General features: G+C 39.8%; 1 protein-coding gene across 1 annotated transcript in view; it reads left to right on the top strand.

Moving 5' to 3' along the window:
- pclob (piccolo presynaptic cytomatrix protein b) overlaps window positions 1-19,335 on the top strand; it is a 131,107-nt gene that overhangs the window by 25,033 nt on the left and 86,739 nt on the right. Inside the window, exons 4-15 of the mRNA XM_077193650.1 lie at window positions 3,359-4,234; window positions 4,323-5,084; window positions 5,177-6,082; window positions 6,287-7,177; window positions 7,564-9,003; window positions 9,470-10,297; window positions 10,407-11,201; window positions 11,390-12,121; window positions 12,255-13,082; window positions 13,170-13,997; window positions 14,255-15,205; window positions 16,458-17,558. Of these exons, the coding sequence (XP_077049765.1) occupies window positions 3,359-4,234; window positions 4,323-5,084; window positions 5,177-6,082; window positions 6,287-7,177; window positions 7,564-9,003; window positions 9,470-10,297; window positions 10,407-11,201; window positions 11,390-12,121; window positions 12,255-13,082; window positions 13,170-13,997; window positions 14,255-15,205; window positions 16,458-17,558 (10,938 nt within the window). The remainder of the gene's footprint in view (window positions 1-3,358; window positions 4,235-4,322; window positions 5,085-5,176; window positions 6,083-6,286; window positions 7,178-7,563; window positions 9,004-9,469; window positions 10,298-10,406; window positions 11,202-11,389; window positions 12,122-12,254; window positions 13,083-13,169; window positions 13,998-14,254; window positions 15,206-16,457; window positions 17,559-19,335) is intronic.

Below are 19,335 nucleotides of genomic sequence, written 5' to 3'. Positions count from 1 at the left end.
CCCAAAAACCAATCGTCCAGCAGCGAGCGCTCAGACAGACAGGATGGAATGGTTCCACTCTAGTCTAACGCTCGCAGCGACCCGGGAAAGCATGGCCTTCATCTCAGGATCTGACTCGACAAATGCCATATGCACACCCGAAAGTGGCAGCACTGTCGAATCTTCTCTTCCTGAAGATTCTTGCCCGCCCTGTGATGCTGCGATGGACAACAGATCCGATTCTGGAACGTCAAAGGAAACCCGCGGGGGTTCCGAACAAAAATAAATAAATAAAATAGCAATATCAAAAATATAACAAGATCATTATTACTGAAAGAAAGGATATATACAAACAGCTTAACTAATAATCAAGAACAGGATGAAGAAATGGCTCAATCACTATAAAAAATGGCTTACTATCAATATCCTCATTCAACCCTAATAGTGACAAATTATTTAAGGTATAAATCCAAAAACATTCCCTCTGTAATAATTTCTTCTCATAATCTCCTGCTCTTGACGGTTTTTTTTTACCTTCTCTATACCGATATATTGTAAAAAACTGACATTATGTCCTACTTGTCTAAAATGAGACACTAAAGGGCTACGCATATCTCCGGTCCTAAATAATGCTTATTTAAGACTCTACGGAACTCTGCACCTAATGCTGAGTACTTAGTAGTACAAATGGGCATTAAAAAGTTGTGTTTTATTATTATGCTTAGTTTGTAAGCACTGTATCTGAGATGTATCATCTATTGTCATCTTCTGGTAGCCTTGGGCATACCAGACTGGCCCCTAAATGACCATTCCATATTTTAAGATGTGTTGAGCACAAAAAACTATAGATTCTGTAATTAAACATTCAGACTTTTCGTGTAGCCTGGCAAGGAGACTCCATGGCTATTGGGCCACATGGACCAGCTGTGTGACGAAAAAACAACTGGCAGAGGATCAGTGGGCAGTCCTCAAAGAAAGACTTTTCCAAGAGAGTTCAAAACACAGAGATGAGGTGTAGATTACAGTAGCATCTGCTACTCGATTGTGCTCAGTGTCAAGCAAAGGTTGTTGGAATAAGATAATAGTGAACAAAAATATCTCTACAATATGAAGGTCACCTTAATTCATAGCCCACAACTGTGTGTTTGGTGTTTTATCATGAAATATATATTCAAATATCAAATATTTTACTTGTAATATTGTGTGTGTGTGTGTGTGTGTGTGTGTGTGTGTGTGTGTGTGTGTGTGTGTGTGTGTGTGTGTGTGTGTGTGTGTGCAGTATATGTACGTAAATAAGCTTATGTAAATAATACTACTTTGGGTCTTAGTAATCAATGTTTGTGGTTTATTTATTATTTGTAACATAAAAGAGCCCATTCACTAAATATACACAAATGATTTTCATTGTAGCCAAATGGGACTTCAGACGACTGCTCTGAAATGAAAATATTTGTTTCAGCATTCTAGTTTACTGGAAAGACCCTTTTAAGTCAGATGATCAACTGCACTGTAGACTTCTAAAACATGCATTTTTAGAATAATAAAACATTTGCGAGTGTCTTAAGACTGGTTTGAGGTGAACATACTGTGGTTTCGCCTTCCAACTCACTGGAAATGCATTTATAAAAGTAGTCATGTAGGCCTCTAGTAGAATATGCATTTTCAGTATACTTTACAATTGTCTGTAATGTGTAGGAGTATTCTGAAGGTCATGAAAAAGTTGTTAAAGTAAGAGTTGTAAGGGCTGGTCTGACATGAACATATTGAAATTTCATCTTGCTAAGAAGGATATCAACAATCAAGAAGTCAAAGACCTTTCAACATTCTTTCTATAAGTCACCAAAGCAAAATATGCATAAACGTCATGATTTTTATGATTTCTAAATAACCAGATATTAATATTAATAATCAAATTCAAAATTTAGAAATGTCTATTAAAAGAAGATCTTTTATTAGCAACAATAGCCACGTTTCCATTACAGTTTTTTTCTTTGAAGTTATTTTTTTCTTTGAAGTTTTCAGTTTTTTCTTTGGTTTGAGGTGAACATACTGTGGTTTCCCCTTCTAGCTTACTGGGAATGCATTTATAAAAGTAGTCATGTAGGCCTCTAGTAGAATATGCATTTTCAATATACTTTACAATTGCCTGTAATGTGTAGCAGTATTCCGAAGGTCATGAAAAAGTTGTTAAAGTAAGAGTTGTAAGGGCTGGTCTGACATGAACATATTGAAATTTCATCTTGCTAAGAAGGATATCAACAATCAAGAAGTCAAAGACCTTTCAACATTCTTTCTATAAGTCACCAAAGCAAAATATGCATAAACGTCATGATTTTTATGATTTCTAAATAACCAGATATTAATATTAATAATCAAATTCAAAATTTAGAAATGTCTATTAAAAGAAGATCTTTTATTAGCAACAATAGCCACGTTTCCATTACAGTTTTTTTCTTTTGCGATATTTTCTAAATGTCGATAAAAAACTATTGCGAAATGACGCCGTTTCAATTAACCGATGTTATGTGACTAAAACGTAATTTTTTCCTCCCGTGATAAGTCACTCTAAAAATCATGGCAACAGATGTCCCAGCCATCGCACTAGCCATTATTTTTAATTGTAGGAGACGTAGGCATGTTATCCAAGCATTAATGGAAAGCCACTTATACTTGGGAGCGGCCACATATGAGGAGTTTCTCCCTCCTATCTGCTTCAAGGTATTGAAAAATTGTGGCATTTCTTTCTAGTTTAGAATGCAGTATTCCCGTAATACTTTTGTCTTTTATGAGTTTAATAAAGAACTCATCTTCTGTCCAAACATACCGTGCCTTCTTTAAAAAAGGATCAACTTTTACGTATGCCCATGACCTGTAAATGGAAAAAACGGTTTCCATTGCAGTTTTGCGAAATATTCCTTTTTCAAATTGCCTGCAAGGCATCAAGCAAGCGTAAAAACTTTTTTGCGATATATGGGAGTTTTTACGAAATTGACGTGTTTTCATTGGGTGTATTTTCAATTCGCAATTTCAATTAGCAGTTTTGCACAATTTGAAGGCTAATGGAAAAGCAGCTATTGAAACAAATTAATATACATTTTCATTGACCAATTTTCTCTTTTTATTATAAAAACAACTTAAAAGACCAAAAAAAGTGAGAGAGAGAGAGAATAAAGTATATCACCAATGGTTCTCTGTTCTCTGAGAAGAACAGAGTTTTTTTTTTACATATTTTTTCAAAGCAGCAAGTAGTAAGTAATGTTATTATATCTACTTATGGTCAACTTACACCAATCCTGCAAAATATTTTATTTTCATTTGTAATTAATGTAACAAAAAAGAACCAATGTGAAGAAATTACTCATAATAGATGTTTTTGCAGGCAAAAGAATGGCTTTGCTTAAACTGCCAGACACAGAGAGCTCTGAAAGGAATAGAGCCTCCAGGACAACCCACTGTTAACCCCAGCACATCTCAAAATATGGATTCTACACCTGGTCCTTTAGAGAAACAGCCCACAGCTTTGCCAACAAAGGCTAGTCATGCCAACCAACCTGCTGCTCAGAAAAAGATGCATGAACAACAAACTAGTGCAGAAGGAGCAAAGCAAGCTCCCTCCCCTAAACCTTTACAGCAGCCGACAGCAAAAAACGATCCCTCTTCTTCTGTGTCTAAAGCAGCACCAAAGGCTGAGACTGAGCAAGAACAGTTAGGATTTTTCGGCTTAGGCTTTGGTGGAGCCCGATCACGATCACCATCCCCTCAGCCCGCTGTTTCCGCCATGTCTGGTAAGGTCCAAGGATTTGGGTCCTCATTTCTGAGTTCAGCATCTAATCTTATTTCATCAGCAGTTCAAGATGAACCTTCTACGTTACCACCAACTAATCCCCAAGCATCTTCAGTCTCTCAAACTTTTCCCAAGACCTCTACTCCACCAACGTCTTGCAAAGGCTCCACAACATCACAAGGGGCTGCAATATCAGTGTCTACAGGAAAGGCTATTGAATCAGTTAGTCAGAAAGAAGAGAAAAAGACACAGCCAACTCCTGACCTACAGAACAAAGGACCAATATCTAAAAAATCTGAACCTTCTTCACAGATGCCAAGAGCAGTCAAAGGCCCTCAACCCCCACCCAAATCCTGCCCGCTCTGCAAGATAGAAATAAAAAAGGACCTTGTTAACTACAGCACCTGTACTGAGTGCAAAAACACTGTGTGTAATCTCTGTGGATTCAACCCAACACCCCATCAAACAGAGGTGACATTATGATGGCTTTTAATACTTTTGAAAAGTTTTTGAATAATGCATGTGTACATGAGTTAACCAATTTGTCTTATTTATTCAGGTGAAAGAGTGGCTTTGTCTAAACTGTCAGACACAAAGAGCTCTCAAAGGAATGGAGCCACAAGGACCTCCAAAGTTGGAGACTGCTTCTGAATTGGACAAGTTTAACAAGAAAACTCACCCTGCTCAGAAATTATTACAGGACCAACAAAGTAAGGCTCCAAATGGTACTCTGCCAATACAAAAAGCCCAGCAGCAAGAACATGAAGCCAAATCTGAAGTCCCTGCCAAAACAGCAAAGGAAGAATCTGGATTTTTTGGTTTTGGAGGTGTTAGGTCAAGGTCTCCATCTCCTCAGCCTGCGGTGTCTGCTGTCTCTGGGAAGGTTCTTGGCTTTGGCTCTTCCTTTCTCAGCTCAGCATCTAATTTAATATCTTCAGCTGTGCAAGATGAGACATCTACAACACCACCAACCTCCCGCAAAGCTTCAACAGTTTCCCAGAGCTCAACACCACCCACGTCTCGAAAGAGCCCTGCTGTTCCACAGACCACAAACACAGGGGACATAAAACAACCTACCACACAAAAACAAGACACAACGATATCTGAGTCACCTCATCTAGCCAGCAAATCTTCTGTGAAAGCAAAACTAGAACAATCATTGGCTGTGGAAGTTGATAAAACTCCCCTGCCTCTTCCCAAACTCTGTCCACTTTGCAAGGCAGGTATTACCAGTGATCCTCCTAACTTCAGCACCTGCACTGATTGCAAAAACATTGTGTGTAATCGTTGTGGATTTAACCCAATGCCTCTTCAAAAGGAGGTAAGATGAGATGTTCTTTTACTTTTTTGCTCATATTTATTTTTATTGAAGAACAGTAATGTTGATTTATGGTTGTGATTTTGGCCATGCAGGTGAAGGAATGGCTTTGTCTGAGTTGCCATATAAAGAGAACACCTGAACCTTCAACTCTAAATCCCCAGCTACAGGCTAATACTTATTCGCATCAAGACAAAACAGCTCCATATCAGCCTCCTCCAGTAGACAGTAGAACTGAGGACAAGTCAAAAACAGTACTTGGAAAACCCACGTCTGCGTCTGCAACACAAAATCCCCCCAAGGAAAAAAACCCTGCACAAAAAGATACTCCAAAACCTCAACAGCCAAAAGATGGTACTGCTTTAGCCAAATCTGAAACTACAACAAAAAAAGATTTCTCTAAAGAAGATACAGGTTTCTTTGGCTTTGGTTTTAGTGGTGCTCGATCTCGATCCCCTTCACCTCAACCTGTTGTCGCTGAGAAGGTTCTAGGCTTTGGTTCCTCCTTCCTTAGCTCAGCATCTAATCTTATATCTTCAGTAGTTCAGGATGAATCTTCCACAACACCACCAACACCTAACAAAGGTTCAACAATTTCCCAGACCACTGTGAAGTCTGTGACGCCACCCGTCTCTCGTAAGGGTTCATCAGTTTCACAGACGTCTCTCAAAACCACATCTGCTGTTGAAACAGTGTCTACATCTCACAAGGAATCTACAGTCTCTCAGGCCTCAACAACAATGCAGGCTGGGGAAAGTAAACCTCTTTCTCAAAAGCAACTGGAAGACAAGAAGTCCCTACAACCTCAACCTTTCAAAGCACCATCTACACCTCCATCAAAGCCTCAACAAGCTGATAAGTCCTTTCAGTCTCATCCTAAAGAATGCCCACTTTGCAAAGTGGAGCTCAAGAAAGATCCTCCTAATTTCAACACCTGCACTGAATGCAAGAGCATTGTATGCACATTATGTGGGTTTAATCCCATGCCTCATCAAACCGAGGTAAGATTATTTAGAATTTGCAAAATGAGCTGTGGGCTCTACTGTATTAACCGTTAATAGAAAATACCTTTGACAATATTATCATTCCACAGCTAGTTCACCAATATTGTTATGTAAAAATCTGTTTCTTAACATTTGTTTAAGAGAAACCTCTGTGAAAATAATGTTTTCTGGAGTTTCTCAACCCCTCTCATTTGTTGGCAGGCAAATGAGTGGCTTTGCTTGACCTGTCAAGTTCAGCGGGCATCAATGCCTTCCAATGCAGAGCAAGCTCAAGCTAAGAATGTCATCCAAGTGCCAAAGGAGCAGCAAGATGTTCTAGAATCCATGCAGAAGAAACAAAACACAGAGGAAGGCACCAATACTGGTCAGAAAATAGCTGTATTTGGGGAAAAGAAGCCCACTGATGTTTCACCACAACAGCTGAATCAACCTAAGACCTCACAGCAGATGAAATTGGACAATCCTCAAGAAAAACAAACCAAACTACCACCAAAGGCTCAACCTCATCAAGAGGAGTCTGGATTTTTTGGTTTTGGCTTTGGTGGGGCCCGATCCAGGTCTCCTTCCCCTCAGCCTGCCGTTTCTGCTGTACCTGGGAAAGTTTTAGGCTTTGGTTCATCCTTCCTTAGCACAGCCTCTAATCTGATATCATCAGCTGTTCAAGATGAACCTTCCACAACACCACCAACCTCCCGCAAAGGTTCTTCAGTTTCAGAAACCACAGCTCCCCCCTCTCCCCGTAAAGGCTCTGCAATGTCTCAGTCATTGTCCAACAGCAGCACCTCATCTAGATTTCAAAAAGGTTCTGAGACCATGCAAGGTTCTCCGAAAGCTCTACTTAGTAAAGATACTAAACATTCAATTGGACAGAAACAAGAGGAGCAGACAGCATTACTTCAGCAGGCTAAGGAGTTATCAAATAAAGTGAAAGAGGATAAATCAGAGACACCAAAGGATTTATCCAAGCCTCTTCCCAAGGTCTGCCCACTTTGCAAGGTGGAGCTCAAGAAAGATCAATGCAACAGCTGCACTGAATGCAAAAATATTGTATGTAACTTGTGTGGGTTTAACCCCATTCCACATCAAAATGAGGTGAGTAAATACTACTGTTGTGTTGAAAAATGTCTTCAAAACAATATTTTGGTTTGTTAAATACAGCATGAGGTGCATTGACATGCACTAAGAGAATAAATAGTGTCAATTTTGAGTTGATGCTGACTTAAATGAAAATCTCTATCATTATAATATTGGCGTCATAATGCAAATTGAAAAGCATATTTATACAACAGATTCATGTTGACAGGATAGCTTGTAATGCTAAATAATTCTAAATAATTTGAGCTACCTTGGAAAATTGCAAGTTAATAAGCATTGTGGTTTAGTCCACTGCACTCTGGGATGCTATTTAGCTTGCTTAATATACACAATGTAATTTTAAGTTGCACAATTATTAATACATTATGCTTTACAAACTACAGGTGATGTGGCTTTGTTTGGCGTGTCAAATGCGGAAAGCATCAAAACCTCCTCCTGTGCAGCTTCAGTCACATGCTAAGGAATTTGAACCAGTTAGAATGGATATTCCCACTCCAGATGCTTCACAGAAAAAGCCACACTCTCCAGCAGATACAGTTCAAAAGGATAAGAAACCAGAATTAGAAGGGAAACAAGACAATAAGAAAACTTCAAAAGAAACCGAACAACCCAGCCAAGAAACAAAAAGAAAGCAACAGCATACTGCAGAAGTTACAAATTCAGAATTTCAAAAAATAAATCCGCAACAAGACAAATCTGGATTTTTTGGGTTTGGTTTTGGTGGAGCTAGATCTCGATCCCCTTCTCCTCAGCCTGCTGTCTCTGCTGTCTCAGGGAAGGTTCTAGGATTTGGTTCCACCTTCTTAAGCTCAGCATCTAATTTAATCTCGACGGCTGTTCAAGATGAACCCTTCACTGTGCCGTCTAGTTCTCGCAAGGCTTCAGCAGCTTCTCAAATTTCTGATAAGACACCACCAACCTCTCGCAAAGGTTCTGCAGCTTCTCAAATCTCCAATAAAATGAATACCAGTCCACCTTCCTCTCGCAAGGGTTCTGCAGTTTCGCAGACATCTTTTAAAATGACTCCTCCAACCTCACGAAATGGGTCTGAAGCTGCCGTAAACTCTAAAAACAATCTTGACAATACAGATGGGACAAATAAAGGTGAAGAAACCACTAAAGGAGCTACACCACAGCAACAAGAACAAGGAAAGATGGAAGATGAAGCTGTGCCTGTGTTCTCTGAAGTGTCTAGAGGTAGATCTCAGTCTCCTTTACTTCCACCTGCAGCATCTGCTGTCTCTGGGAAGGTCTTAGGATTTGGTTCCTCCTTTTTTAGCTCAGCAAGTAATCTGATCTCATCAGCTCTAGACGAGTCTCCAACAACACCTCCCACTTCTCGCAAAAGTTCCACAGCTTCCCAGCTATCTGCTAAGTCTACAACATCACCTTCTTCTCGTAAAGGCTCATCTGTTTCCCAGACTTCAGACAAGATCACCACTTCACCTTCCTTACGAAAGGGCTCTGAAGTTTCTCTGACATCTCTCAAGACCAGCAAACTTCCCACTTCCCAAAAAGTAGCTGATGCCTCACCTAAAATGCATCATACAGATGACAAAAAAGTACATCCTGAAAATACAGAAGAGCAGAAAACAGATAAGAAATCTATTGTCAATCTGGCACAGTCACCAACTGTATCAGTAACAAAAGACACAACTGTATCTGAAACAACAAGTACAGAGTTCACTAAATCACTTCCCAAAGCCTGTCCTCTCTGTACGGTCGATTTGCAGAAGGAGCCTCCCAATTATGATACCTGTACCACGTGCAAAAACACTGTGTGTAATCTATGTGGCTTTAACCCTATGCCCCATGAGACAGAGGTAAGCAGCCTTTTTTACATTGAAGAACATAAAAAACATTTTTATTATAACATTTATATATTATAATTATAATTGTATTAGTACTGTAGTAGTATTTAGATATTTGACATTATGGGCACAAGCATTTATAACCTCATATTATTTTAAAGATAAAGGTAAATATAGGTATATAGTAGATACAGTAAATTTTTGTCACACCACAAAACGTTTTAAAGGATTCTAAAACGTAATATACATTTAATTTATAATACTTATCAATGTATGGTTAAATGTGTATTGTTACTTTATTTATTTTTTAATATATTAACATAATATAGTTTTGTATATTATTAGATACAAATTTGAAATGCTTTTTTAGCACTAAGTTTTTCTCTTTGTGATACAATGACCACAGTGCTAGTGCATATGCTGATGCTTATTCTTAAGCCTCCTCAATCTCAAACTGATTATTGGAATGTTGTTTCAGAAAAAAAAGGAGTGGCTATGTCTGAACTGCCAGATGCAAAGAGCGCAAGCTGAGGCACACAAAGTACCTCCACCAGTATCACCACTAAAGAAAGTGACACCAGCTCCTGCCTCTCCACAGAAGAAGCCACTTAATGACTCCACAGATGCAACTGAAAAAGAAAAGACTGACCTATCTGCAGGTACAACACCAGGGTCTAGGAAGGAAAGTTCAGTTCCATCAACACAGAAGCCACCTCAGCAGGACATCAAAAGCTCAGTACAGCCTGCACAGAAGGATGATAATGTATTCACAAAATCTACTGTACTGACAAAGACTGCATCCACAAAAGAAGAGAGTGGCTTTTTTGGTTTTGGAAGCTCTAGATCACCATCTCCCCAACCTGCTGCTCCTAGTGTTTCTGGAAAGGTCTTTGGGTTTGGTTCTTCCCTCTTGAGTTCAGCTTCTAATCTTATCTCCACTGCTGTACAAGATGAATCCTCCACAACACCTTTTGCAACACAGGGGGTTTCAGCAGCTTCTCAAACACCCGTGAAGACTACATTAACACCAGCTACTTCTCAGAAAGGATCAGCTGATTTGTCACCTAAACATGTAGCTAAATCTGTTGAAGAGAAGCAGAAAGACCAGAAACCAGAAGAGGAAATGACAAAGGTTCAGGAAAAAGCTGTAATAAAAAAGAATGATGACAAATCAGAGCCTCCTAAAACGTGTCCACTTTGTAAGACAGAAATAATAAAGAATCCACCGAGTTACAGCACTTGTACTAATTGCAAGAACACTGTGTGTAATCTCTGTGGATTCAACCCAATGCCACACCAAACCGAGGTGAGAAAAAAGTTAACTTTACAGATTTTTATGTATGTATGTATGTATGTATTTAGTGGTCTTTATTTCTCACAATGGTATATGGTTACCTTTTATCATCACCCTACAGGTGAAGGAGTGGCTGTGTTTGAACTGCCAGATGCAGAGAACTCCCGAACGTTCAGTTGTGCAACCTGGACCACATACTACTAAATTACTTCTAACTGCATCACCACAAAAACAAGACATTCCGGGTGTTGTAGCAGAGAATCAGAAACTTAATGCTTCTGGGAAACAAGACAAACAGAATCTGGCAGATTCAAAACAACCTACATCAGAATATCAAATGCAGAAATGTGATGTCTTACCTGCCAAATCTGGTCAACCATCTAAACCTGAACCTCATAAACAGGATTCCGATTTCTTCAGCTTCGATTTTGGTGGTTCTCATTCAAGGTCACCATCTCCTCAGCCCACTGTGTCTGCTGTCTCTGGGAAAGTTCTAGGCTTCGGCTCATCATTCCTTAGCTCAGCATCCAATCTGATCTCCTCAGCTGTCCAGGATGAACCTTCTCAAACTCCACCAACATCTCGCAAAGGGTCTACAGTTTCCCAGACTTCCCACAAGACCACAACAACACCCCCCACTTCTCGAAAAGCATCAGTAGCTCCCCAGAACACTAAACTAAATCCACCTGCAGTGAAATCAAAGCCAACCTCTACACCAGACAAAGAACAGGAAAAGCAACCAGATGCTCAACCATCTAAACCTCTACAAGCTCAAGTTAAAGAGGAGCCTCCAAAAACCTGCCCACTCTGCAAAGTGACCCTCGGGAAGGACCCACAGAACTACAGCTCTTGCACGACTTGCAAGAACATTGTTTGCAATCTTTGTGGATTCAATCCTAATCCACATCAAACTGAAGTAAGTCTGTTTTATATTTATTACATGTTAAAGCTCTCATTTTGGTCAAAAAAAAAATTTGTGTACAAATTTGGTAATTTAAACATCAGAGATAAGGGTAAACATATGGTTAAAAAATTTTTAGATCAAAGGTGGTACAAATACAGAACATATGTGACTCTTTTTGTAATCTTTCTTATGATCTAAAGGTAGAAGAGTGGTTGTGTTTGACCTGCCAGATGCAGAGAACTGCAGGACCTCCCCCTGGTCACCCACAACCACAATATAACAAAATACTTCCACAAGCATCTCCACAAAAAGAAGAAACTTCTGTCTCACCTTCTCCACAGAAGAAGTCAAGTGTTATAGCTGAGGCAGGCAATAAAGAGTTTGATACTTCTCCTTCCAATTCTGCTTTACCACCTAAAGATGAACAGATTAAAGAAGAGTCAAGTTTCTTTGGCTTTGGTTTCGGCGGTGCTCCTTCCCGGTCTCCCTCTCTTCAAACTGCTGTCTCTGATAAGGTTTTTGGTTTTGGATCAGCATTTAACCTAATCTCTTCGGCTGGTCAGGATGAATCCTCTTCCAAAACTCCACCAACGTCTCGCAAGGGATCTACAATTTCCCAGACTTCAAATAAGACTACACCAACACCACCCACTTCTCGGAAGGGATCAGTTGCTCCTCAGGATGCTAAACAAAAACTACCTGAAAAAGAATCAAATCCAGCTTCTATATCAATGCAAGAACAAAGGCCAGTAGAGAAAACCCAAGATTCTCAACTGGCCAAACCTCCACATGCTCCAGAGCAGTTTTCAAATAACTGTCCACTTTGCAAAGAAACCCTTAGGAAGGACCCACAGAACTATAACTCCTGTAGCTCTTGCAAGAAATTTGTTTGTAATCTCTGTGGTTTCAAACCCAATCCACATCAAACCGAGGTACCATATGTCAATGGATTTTACAATTATATGTTTAAAGGCTCTTTTAAAAATGCAACTAGGAATTAATTTGTATAGATTTTGACTTCAATTATGTTTAATGTTTTAATTCACTTTTTAAAATAATCAACAGGTGAAGGACTGGCTATGCTTGACCTGCCAGGTAAACAGATCTTCAGGACCTCCCCCTTCTGAACCACAATCACAATCTAACAAAATACAACCAGCATCTCCACAAAAGAAAGCAACCCAAGATCAACCTTCTCCAGAAAAGAAGCAGAGTGTTCCTGCCGAGCAGGACCAGAAACCTACAGCAGAAACTAAAAAAACTACAATTACTCTTGAACCAAATACTCAAAAGTCTAAAGGTGATGAATCTCCTTCCAAACCTGCTCTGTCATATAAAGTTGAACAGAATAAGGAAGAGTCTGGTTTCTTTGGCTTTGGAGGTGCTCAATCTCGGTCACCTTCTCCTCAGTCTGCTGTCTCTGAGAAACTTCTGGGTTTTGGGTCCTCCTTCCTCAGTTCAGCATCTAATCTGATATCCTCAGCCGTTCAGGATGAATCATCCACCAAAACTCCACCAAGTTCTCGTAAGGGATCCACTGTGTCCCAAAGTTCTATTAAGACAACACCAACACCACCAATTTCTCGAAAAGGTTCAGAAGCTTCGCAAGCCTCACAAGCCCCACAAAAAATTAAACTGGCAGAAGAGGCCAAACTTACTGCTGTACAGAAACAGGATGAAAAGAAGACAGTGGAGAATAAACCACACGATGAAATGTCCAAGAAACCAGTCACTAATGTGAAAATTAACAAACCAGCCCTGGAGTTTCCAAAAGCCTGTCCACTCTGTAAAGTGGACTTAAAGAGGGATTCTCTGAATTACAACACCTGCACTGAATGCAAGAACACTGTGTGCAATCTTTGTGGATTTAATCCCATGCCACATCAAAATGAGGTAAGAGTACCCTTTTCTGTGTGAGTTGCACATGCATCAGTTATTGCATTAATTTCTCCTTAATTTCTCCCAATTATTATCCTACAGGTTAAGGAATGGCTGTGTTTGAACTGCCAGGAGAAGAAAGCACAAGGATATCCCTCTACCCAACCACAACCCCAGGTTAGCAAAGCATCTCAACCAACAATATCAGAAAAAAAGGAGGCTATCATACCTACTTCGATTTCAGTTTCTCCACAAAATAAGTCAGATGTCATTGAGAAGAAAAGGACATCAATTGCTACAGAGAATCAAGAGAACAAACCCACACAATCTGCAACACAACCAACTGAAATGCCAAAACTTGATCCTTCTCCTACAAAACCTTGTGTACCACAGAAACCAGAACCTTCTAAAGAGGAAACAGGTTTCTTTAGCTTTGGTTTTGGTGGTGCTCGATCTGGATCTCCTCAGCCTTCTGTTACTGTTGTCCCTGGGAAGGTTCTGGGCTTTGGATCCTCCTTTTTGAACTCTGCATCTAATCTAATCTCCTCAGCCGTTCAAGATGAGTCCTCTACACTGCCCCGAACTACTCAAAAGGCTTCAACATATGAAACATCTGCAATACCACCCACTTCTTTGAAAGAATCTATAACTTCTCAAAAAGTTCTACCTACTTCTTACACAAAAGCACCTATAACAGAAAAACCAAAGGAGGAAAAAACTGATGAGAAGCAGGTGCAACAGGCTACAGCAGAACCTGAAGCTTTGGTAGTAGCAGCTGTAGCTCCTAAAGCAGAGACCAAAACATGTCCTCTTTGCAAAGTGGATCTTAATGTTGGTTCACAGGACACTCCTAACCACAATGCCTGCACTGAGTGTAAGAACATAGTTTGTAACCTCTGTGGATTCAACCCAACTCCCCATCAAACAGAGGTAAGATAATACTACTTTTGGTAACTACATTTAATCATTTAGCAGACAATTTGATCAAAAGCAACTTACATATGAGGAGAGCAATAGAAGCAATTAAACAAACTGTTGATAACAATATTTGATTGCTGCAAATGTGTTTACTTATCTATAATACAGTGCCATTTTGTTTAGTGGTTTCCAAGAAAAAATCAATATAATGTAAATGGCATGTCAAGGAAGAAAGAATTAAAGAAATAATTTTAAATCTCTAATTACAGGCCAATGAATGGCTGTGTCTGAACTGCCAGACACAGCGAGCATTAAAAGGAATGGAACCACAAGGACCTTCTAAAATAAAGACCCATGAACAACTTGACAATGTCTTTGCCACTGCACGGGATCCAAGACCAGAAAGTACAACACCAGGGTCACCATCATTAGTCCAAAAGAAAGAATCACCAAAACTACCAGAGAGTGACATAAAGGCACAACCTGCATCCTCTCAGAAGAAAGAAACATCAGATCCAAAGAAAGATAAAGAGAGTTACACACTCTTAAAAGAGTCTTACAAGTCTCCAGAAAAATCTGTTCCACCTCCCCAGGCAGAGCCACCAAAACAGGAACAGAGTTTCTTTGGTTTTGGATTTGGTGGTCCTACGGTACACAATGCTTCCAATAAGCCATCGGAGTTAACCACTGGGAAAGTCTTTGGCTTTGGTGGTCTGACAGAAACAGCTAGATCTCGCTCACCCTCTCCACAGTCTGTTTCTGCTGTCTCTGGGAGAGTTCTGGGCTTTGGATCCTCTATATTCAGCTCAGCATCCAATTTGATTAGCTCAGCTGTTCAGGATGAGCCTTCCAAAACACCGCCAACTTCTCGAAAAGGATCCATAGCTTCCCAGATGTCTGCTAGGACTACTCCACCCTCATCTCGCAAAGGATCTGCAGTCGCACCAGACTCTAGTAAAATTCCACCTGTTGGAGACACTAAACCACATGCAGCACAAAATGCAGTAAAAACAGTGGAGAAGGAACCAGAAACTAAGCAAGTCACAGCACCCAAACCACCCCAAAAACCTGATCCTAAAGAAGTCAAGACCAATTGCCCATTATGCAAATTGGAACTCAAAATTGGTTCTAAGGATGCCAAGAATTTTAACACATGCACTGAATGCAAGACAACAGTATGCAGCCAATGTGGATTTAATCCAATGCCTAATCAAACAGAGGTAAGACATTTGACATCTACTTTTGAACATGTTTAAGATCCATGTTCCATTCTTGTTATTTACTCCAACAATCAGTAAACAATTACAGTGAGTCTGTATAGTTTGCATTGTCATCATAAAAAACTGGCTAACTGAAAAACTGGCATTCTAAATAGCATTCGGAAAAATCAAAAAACAAAAATTAAATGTAAAATATAACTATTCATTGCATTTTATTAGAGGTACCAAATTATTGAAAAAACATGCATTGCAATATTTTGTTTTTCTGCGATATATATTGCAATATAAAAACATTTTCACCAGATGATTTAAATAGCTCTATTTGAAAATAATTAAAATTAATTTTGTGTGCATGCGTCCGTTTAAGCTCAAAAGAAAGAGAAAGAAAACTGAATTTGGCTCTGTGTGTGCGCACAGAAAACAACGTGTGAGAACTCTTGCTCTTGTTGCCTGAGTTGACTTAAAAACACATGCAAATGAAAAACTTCCACTCTATGATGGTTAAACTTTGCAATGAATCCACGAATACCAACAACAATTAAGAGAGGTCATTTGTATTCATGCTGTCAATGTGGCCATTGCAATTCCCAAGACATGTTCTGTAGCAGTCTGTCTTGAGGCAGTTGGTTTGTGTAATTAGGTAGTATACACATAAGTTTAACAACAGTATTTGACCCTCACTGGCTTTTTTTCTTTAAATTGTACTTAAAAGATATGTAAAGTAAGGGTAGAAAAAACTGTCACAGTCAATTAAAACAGGGGGCTTTCACATTGGGCTCATTTGCCGCGGTCTGAGCCCGATTATTCCCTAAATCATCAGTCCTATCATCCCTTACATGTGTTTTATTTAACTAAATACACCATAATCAGCTAAAACGCATGAGCAGGTTACTTTACTTCCTGAACAAGTGCGCACCCGAGTCCGTGTTGCTTTACACGCGGCAAGGTTCGAGTGCAACTGTACTCAGACCACCTCCTCCAGGTAGTCTCGGGTTCGGTACCCCAGTGCGCACCCGGGTCCGAATGACAGCATTCACATTCACGATTTTTCATGCGAACCGTGCCCCATTCCAAACTAAACTGCCAGTGTGAAAGTACCCTTAATGACATTAATTTAAGTGGTTATTTATTTTATTGTATAAATGTGTGAAGCATCTTTTTTTAGTAGTTATTTGGTTTTCTAGATAGAAACCTAACATTAGATTAGAGGATGTGTGTCTTATTGGCATTGACTGTCCTATAATTATTGCAGGTTGAGGAATGGCTCTGCCTAAGTTGCCAGGTACAACGGGCACAGGCAGGAATAAATACATCTGAAAGTCCCGTAGTGATACCTCAGCCAGTTCCCTTAGTGTTGGACAGCCAAACGCCTTCAATAGTTGACAAAGTAGCTACAGCACCAGTTGAGTCCAAACCTGATGAGAAGCCCACCACAGCCGCATCTGAAAAGAAAGCAGCTCCTGCTCAGGAAATAAAGAAAGAGATCTCAATTCCAGGCCCTCAACAAAAGACAGGCACTGATGCCAAGACAACTGATATAATCATCCCTAGAATAGAACCTCAAAAGCAAAATAATAATCAACCAGAGCCTGTGAAATCAGAACAACAGCCACCCAAACATACAACCACTCCTGTAAAATATGCTCCACCCACCGAGGTCAAACCCCCAAAACAGGAATCAAATTTCTTTGGTTTTGGATTAGGTGGTCCTAAAGCACAGCCTGCTTCTAAATCATCTGAGTCAACCACAGGGAAGTTCTTCGTTGGCTTTGGTGGTTTAACAGAAACAGCTAGATCTCGGTCACCCTCACCACAGTCAGTTTCTGCTGTCTCTGGGAAAGTTCTGGGCTTTGGATCCTCATTTTTTAGCTCAGCATCTAATCTGATCTCTTCAGCTGTTCAAGATGAGCCGTCCACAACACCACCAACTTCACGGAAAGGCTCCACGGTTTCCACTGAGTCTGGTAAAGCTTCCACAGCACCAGCTTCCCGTAAAGGCTCAGTGGCTTCTGCCAATATTACACCGCCAACATCTCGCAAAGGATCTGTTGCAACAGAACCCAAGAAGATACCTCCTGCAAAACAGACCAAGCCACCTGTTGGAAAGAAACCAGAGCAGCTCAATGAAGACAAAGTATCTGGGATACCTACTTCAGAAAAGGATAATCCTCAAACTATACAGGATAAATTAATAAAACATCCTGAAAGTATACCTCAGCCATCCACCTGCCCACTCTGTAAAGTGGATCTTAACATGGGCTCAAAAGACCCTCCTAATTACAACACCTGCACTGAATGTAAAAGTGTGGTATGTCATCTCTGTGGATTTAACCCCATGCCTCACCTTGCGGAGGTGAGTCATTAACAATTTACTTCTTTTTAAGTCTTTTTTGCTGGTTTTTACAGGAATCGTGTCAATTAGTGTCTATTTCATCATTCTTTTTAATATGTGTCTTTAGTAGATGGATAAGCCCAATAAGAGTGATGAGGTTAGTTAAAAATTTGATGGATGGGGTCATGGCTAACATTTTAGTTTGATTTGATTTCTAATTTAATTTTATATCCTCACTGAAATACTTCAGACTCCCTTTGGGAGACCCTCCCCCGAAATGCAGCCTATTTGAAGGTATCTAGAGAATAAGCTATTTTGATGTCTTTTTGGTGTTTTAGCACTTATGTATTGATGACTAATCAGCCGATGTGCTTGGGTGCATGAGTCTGACAGACAGAAAATCTGTGCTGGTGGGTTCTCCAATGTAAAGTTCATAACCTCTGTTATGCCCACTCATTCTCCAGATGGCTCTTTCCAAATGATTGTAATTTTATAGATATAAAATATAGGCCTATAACTCCACAAGGGCTGAGGATGCACCAGCCAATAAATGCATTAGCGCTCTGCAGGGACCAATGAGTGATTGGCATTCTTTCAGGTTCAGCCAATAATGACCAGTGTATATTTAGTCAACAAAACCTTGCTAAAAAATTAAGTGACTTGTGAATCCAAAGCCTGGAAAATGAAAATGGGCACTATTGTCCCTTTGGTGATTTAAAACTCCTAATAAATTTAACGATTTAAGAATTAAAAGCTTGGAAAATGGGAGTGGACAGTAGTCTGTGATGATTTAATACTGCTGTTTGTGTGCAAAACAAGTTTGCAAATTTGGACAAACTTTTATTTGGCGAGTTGCCCAGGCTTAAGCTCAGAGAGCAGAGGCAGTTATCTGCATGAGTGGTATTTTTGAGAGCATAGCTTCATGGTAATGCTGAAACACACCGAGCGCTGACTCTGGGGGAATAATCCCTGTGTTTGGACAAAATGTGTGATTACGTAACAGGCTGATTGAAGAGAGCCACAGCTCACAGCACACTGTGTTAAAGTGATTGAGGGGTTGTGCAATATATACCCCTCAACAGCCTTAATATGATAGGATCGGCAGCGGCTAGGAAATGGGGAGGGGGGTGTGCCTCATGATATTGCAATAAATTAAGCGGATTTTGAGTGTGGGGATTGGGTGTAGGCAGGTAATCAAATGTTCACTTTGTGCGAGTGGTCTGATGGACTAAAGCTTCCAAGGTGTGAGGTCATACCATCACATAATTTATGCTAATAATGTGAATTCCTGTGCTTGTGACTCTAACAAGCTGTGTTCATTGCTATCATCAGAGCTGTGATTGTGGAAGTATTTAATGAGAGAATGGATTTATTTATGGATTGGTGGATTATTACTGCACACTGAAGAAAATGGCATGCAATGATTGTCTGTCCTGTGTACTTTTGCAGCTGTTCTCTGTCAGTGACACAATGAAAATCATATACGATCGATCATAGTATCGCTGTTGGTGATTCTTTTTAATACTTTTCAATGCTGAAATGTTTGTATTTCATCTTTTTTTGGAAAGTATAATTGGGATGGGATAGAGATTTAAATTTTAAACTAATCAGTAAACACTCGACTGTTCTAGGAAAGAAGTTTACCTGCTAAAATATACTTCATTCTCACAAACTACAGAAGCTATTTTGACAGTTAGCTTGCATCTCATTTTCTATCTGCTGAGCATGCTAATCAACAGTCGCATATGATCCACTGTTTCCTGAAATTGAGGATCTGTGCAAATACATGTATGCCCCA

This window comes from Siphateles boraxobius, unplaced genomic scaffold (assembly GCF_051911475.1).
Source record: "Siphateles boraxobius isolate OS27281-9 unplaced genomic scaffold, OSU_SipBor_1 31, whole genome shotgun sequence".
In the NCBI taxonomy this organism is placed as follows: Eukaryota; Metazoa; Chordata; class Actinopteri; order Cypriniformes; family Leuciscidae; genus Siphateles; species Siphateles boraxobius.
Note: the sequence above shows the minus strand (reverse complement) of the source record. Positions and strands in the feature narration are given on the sequence as shown.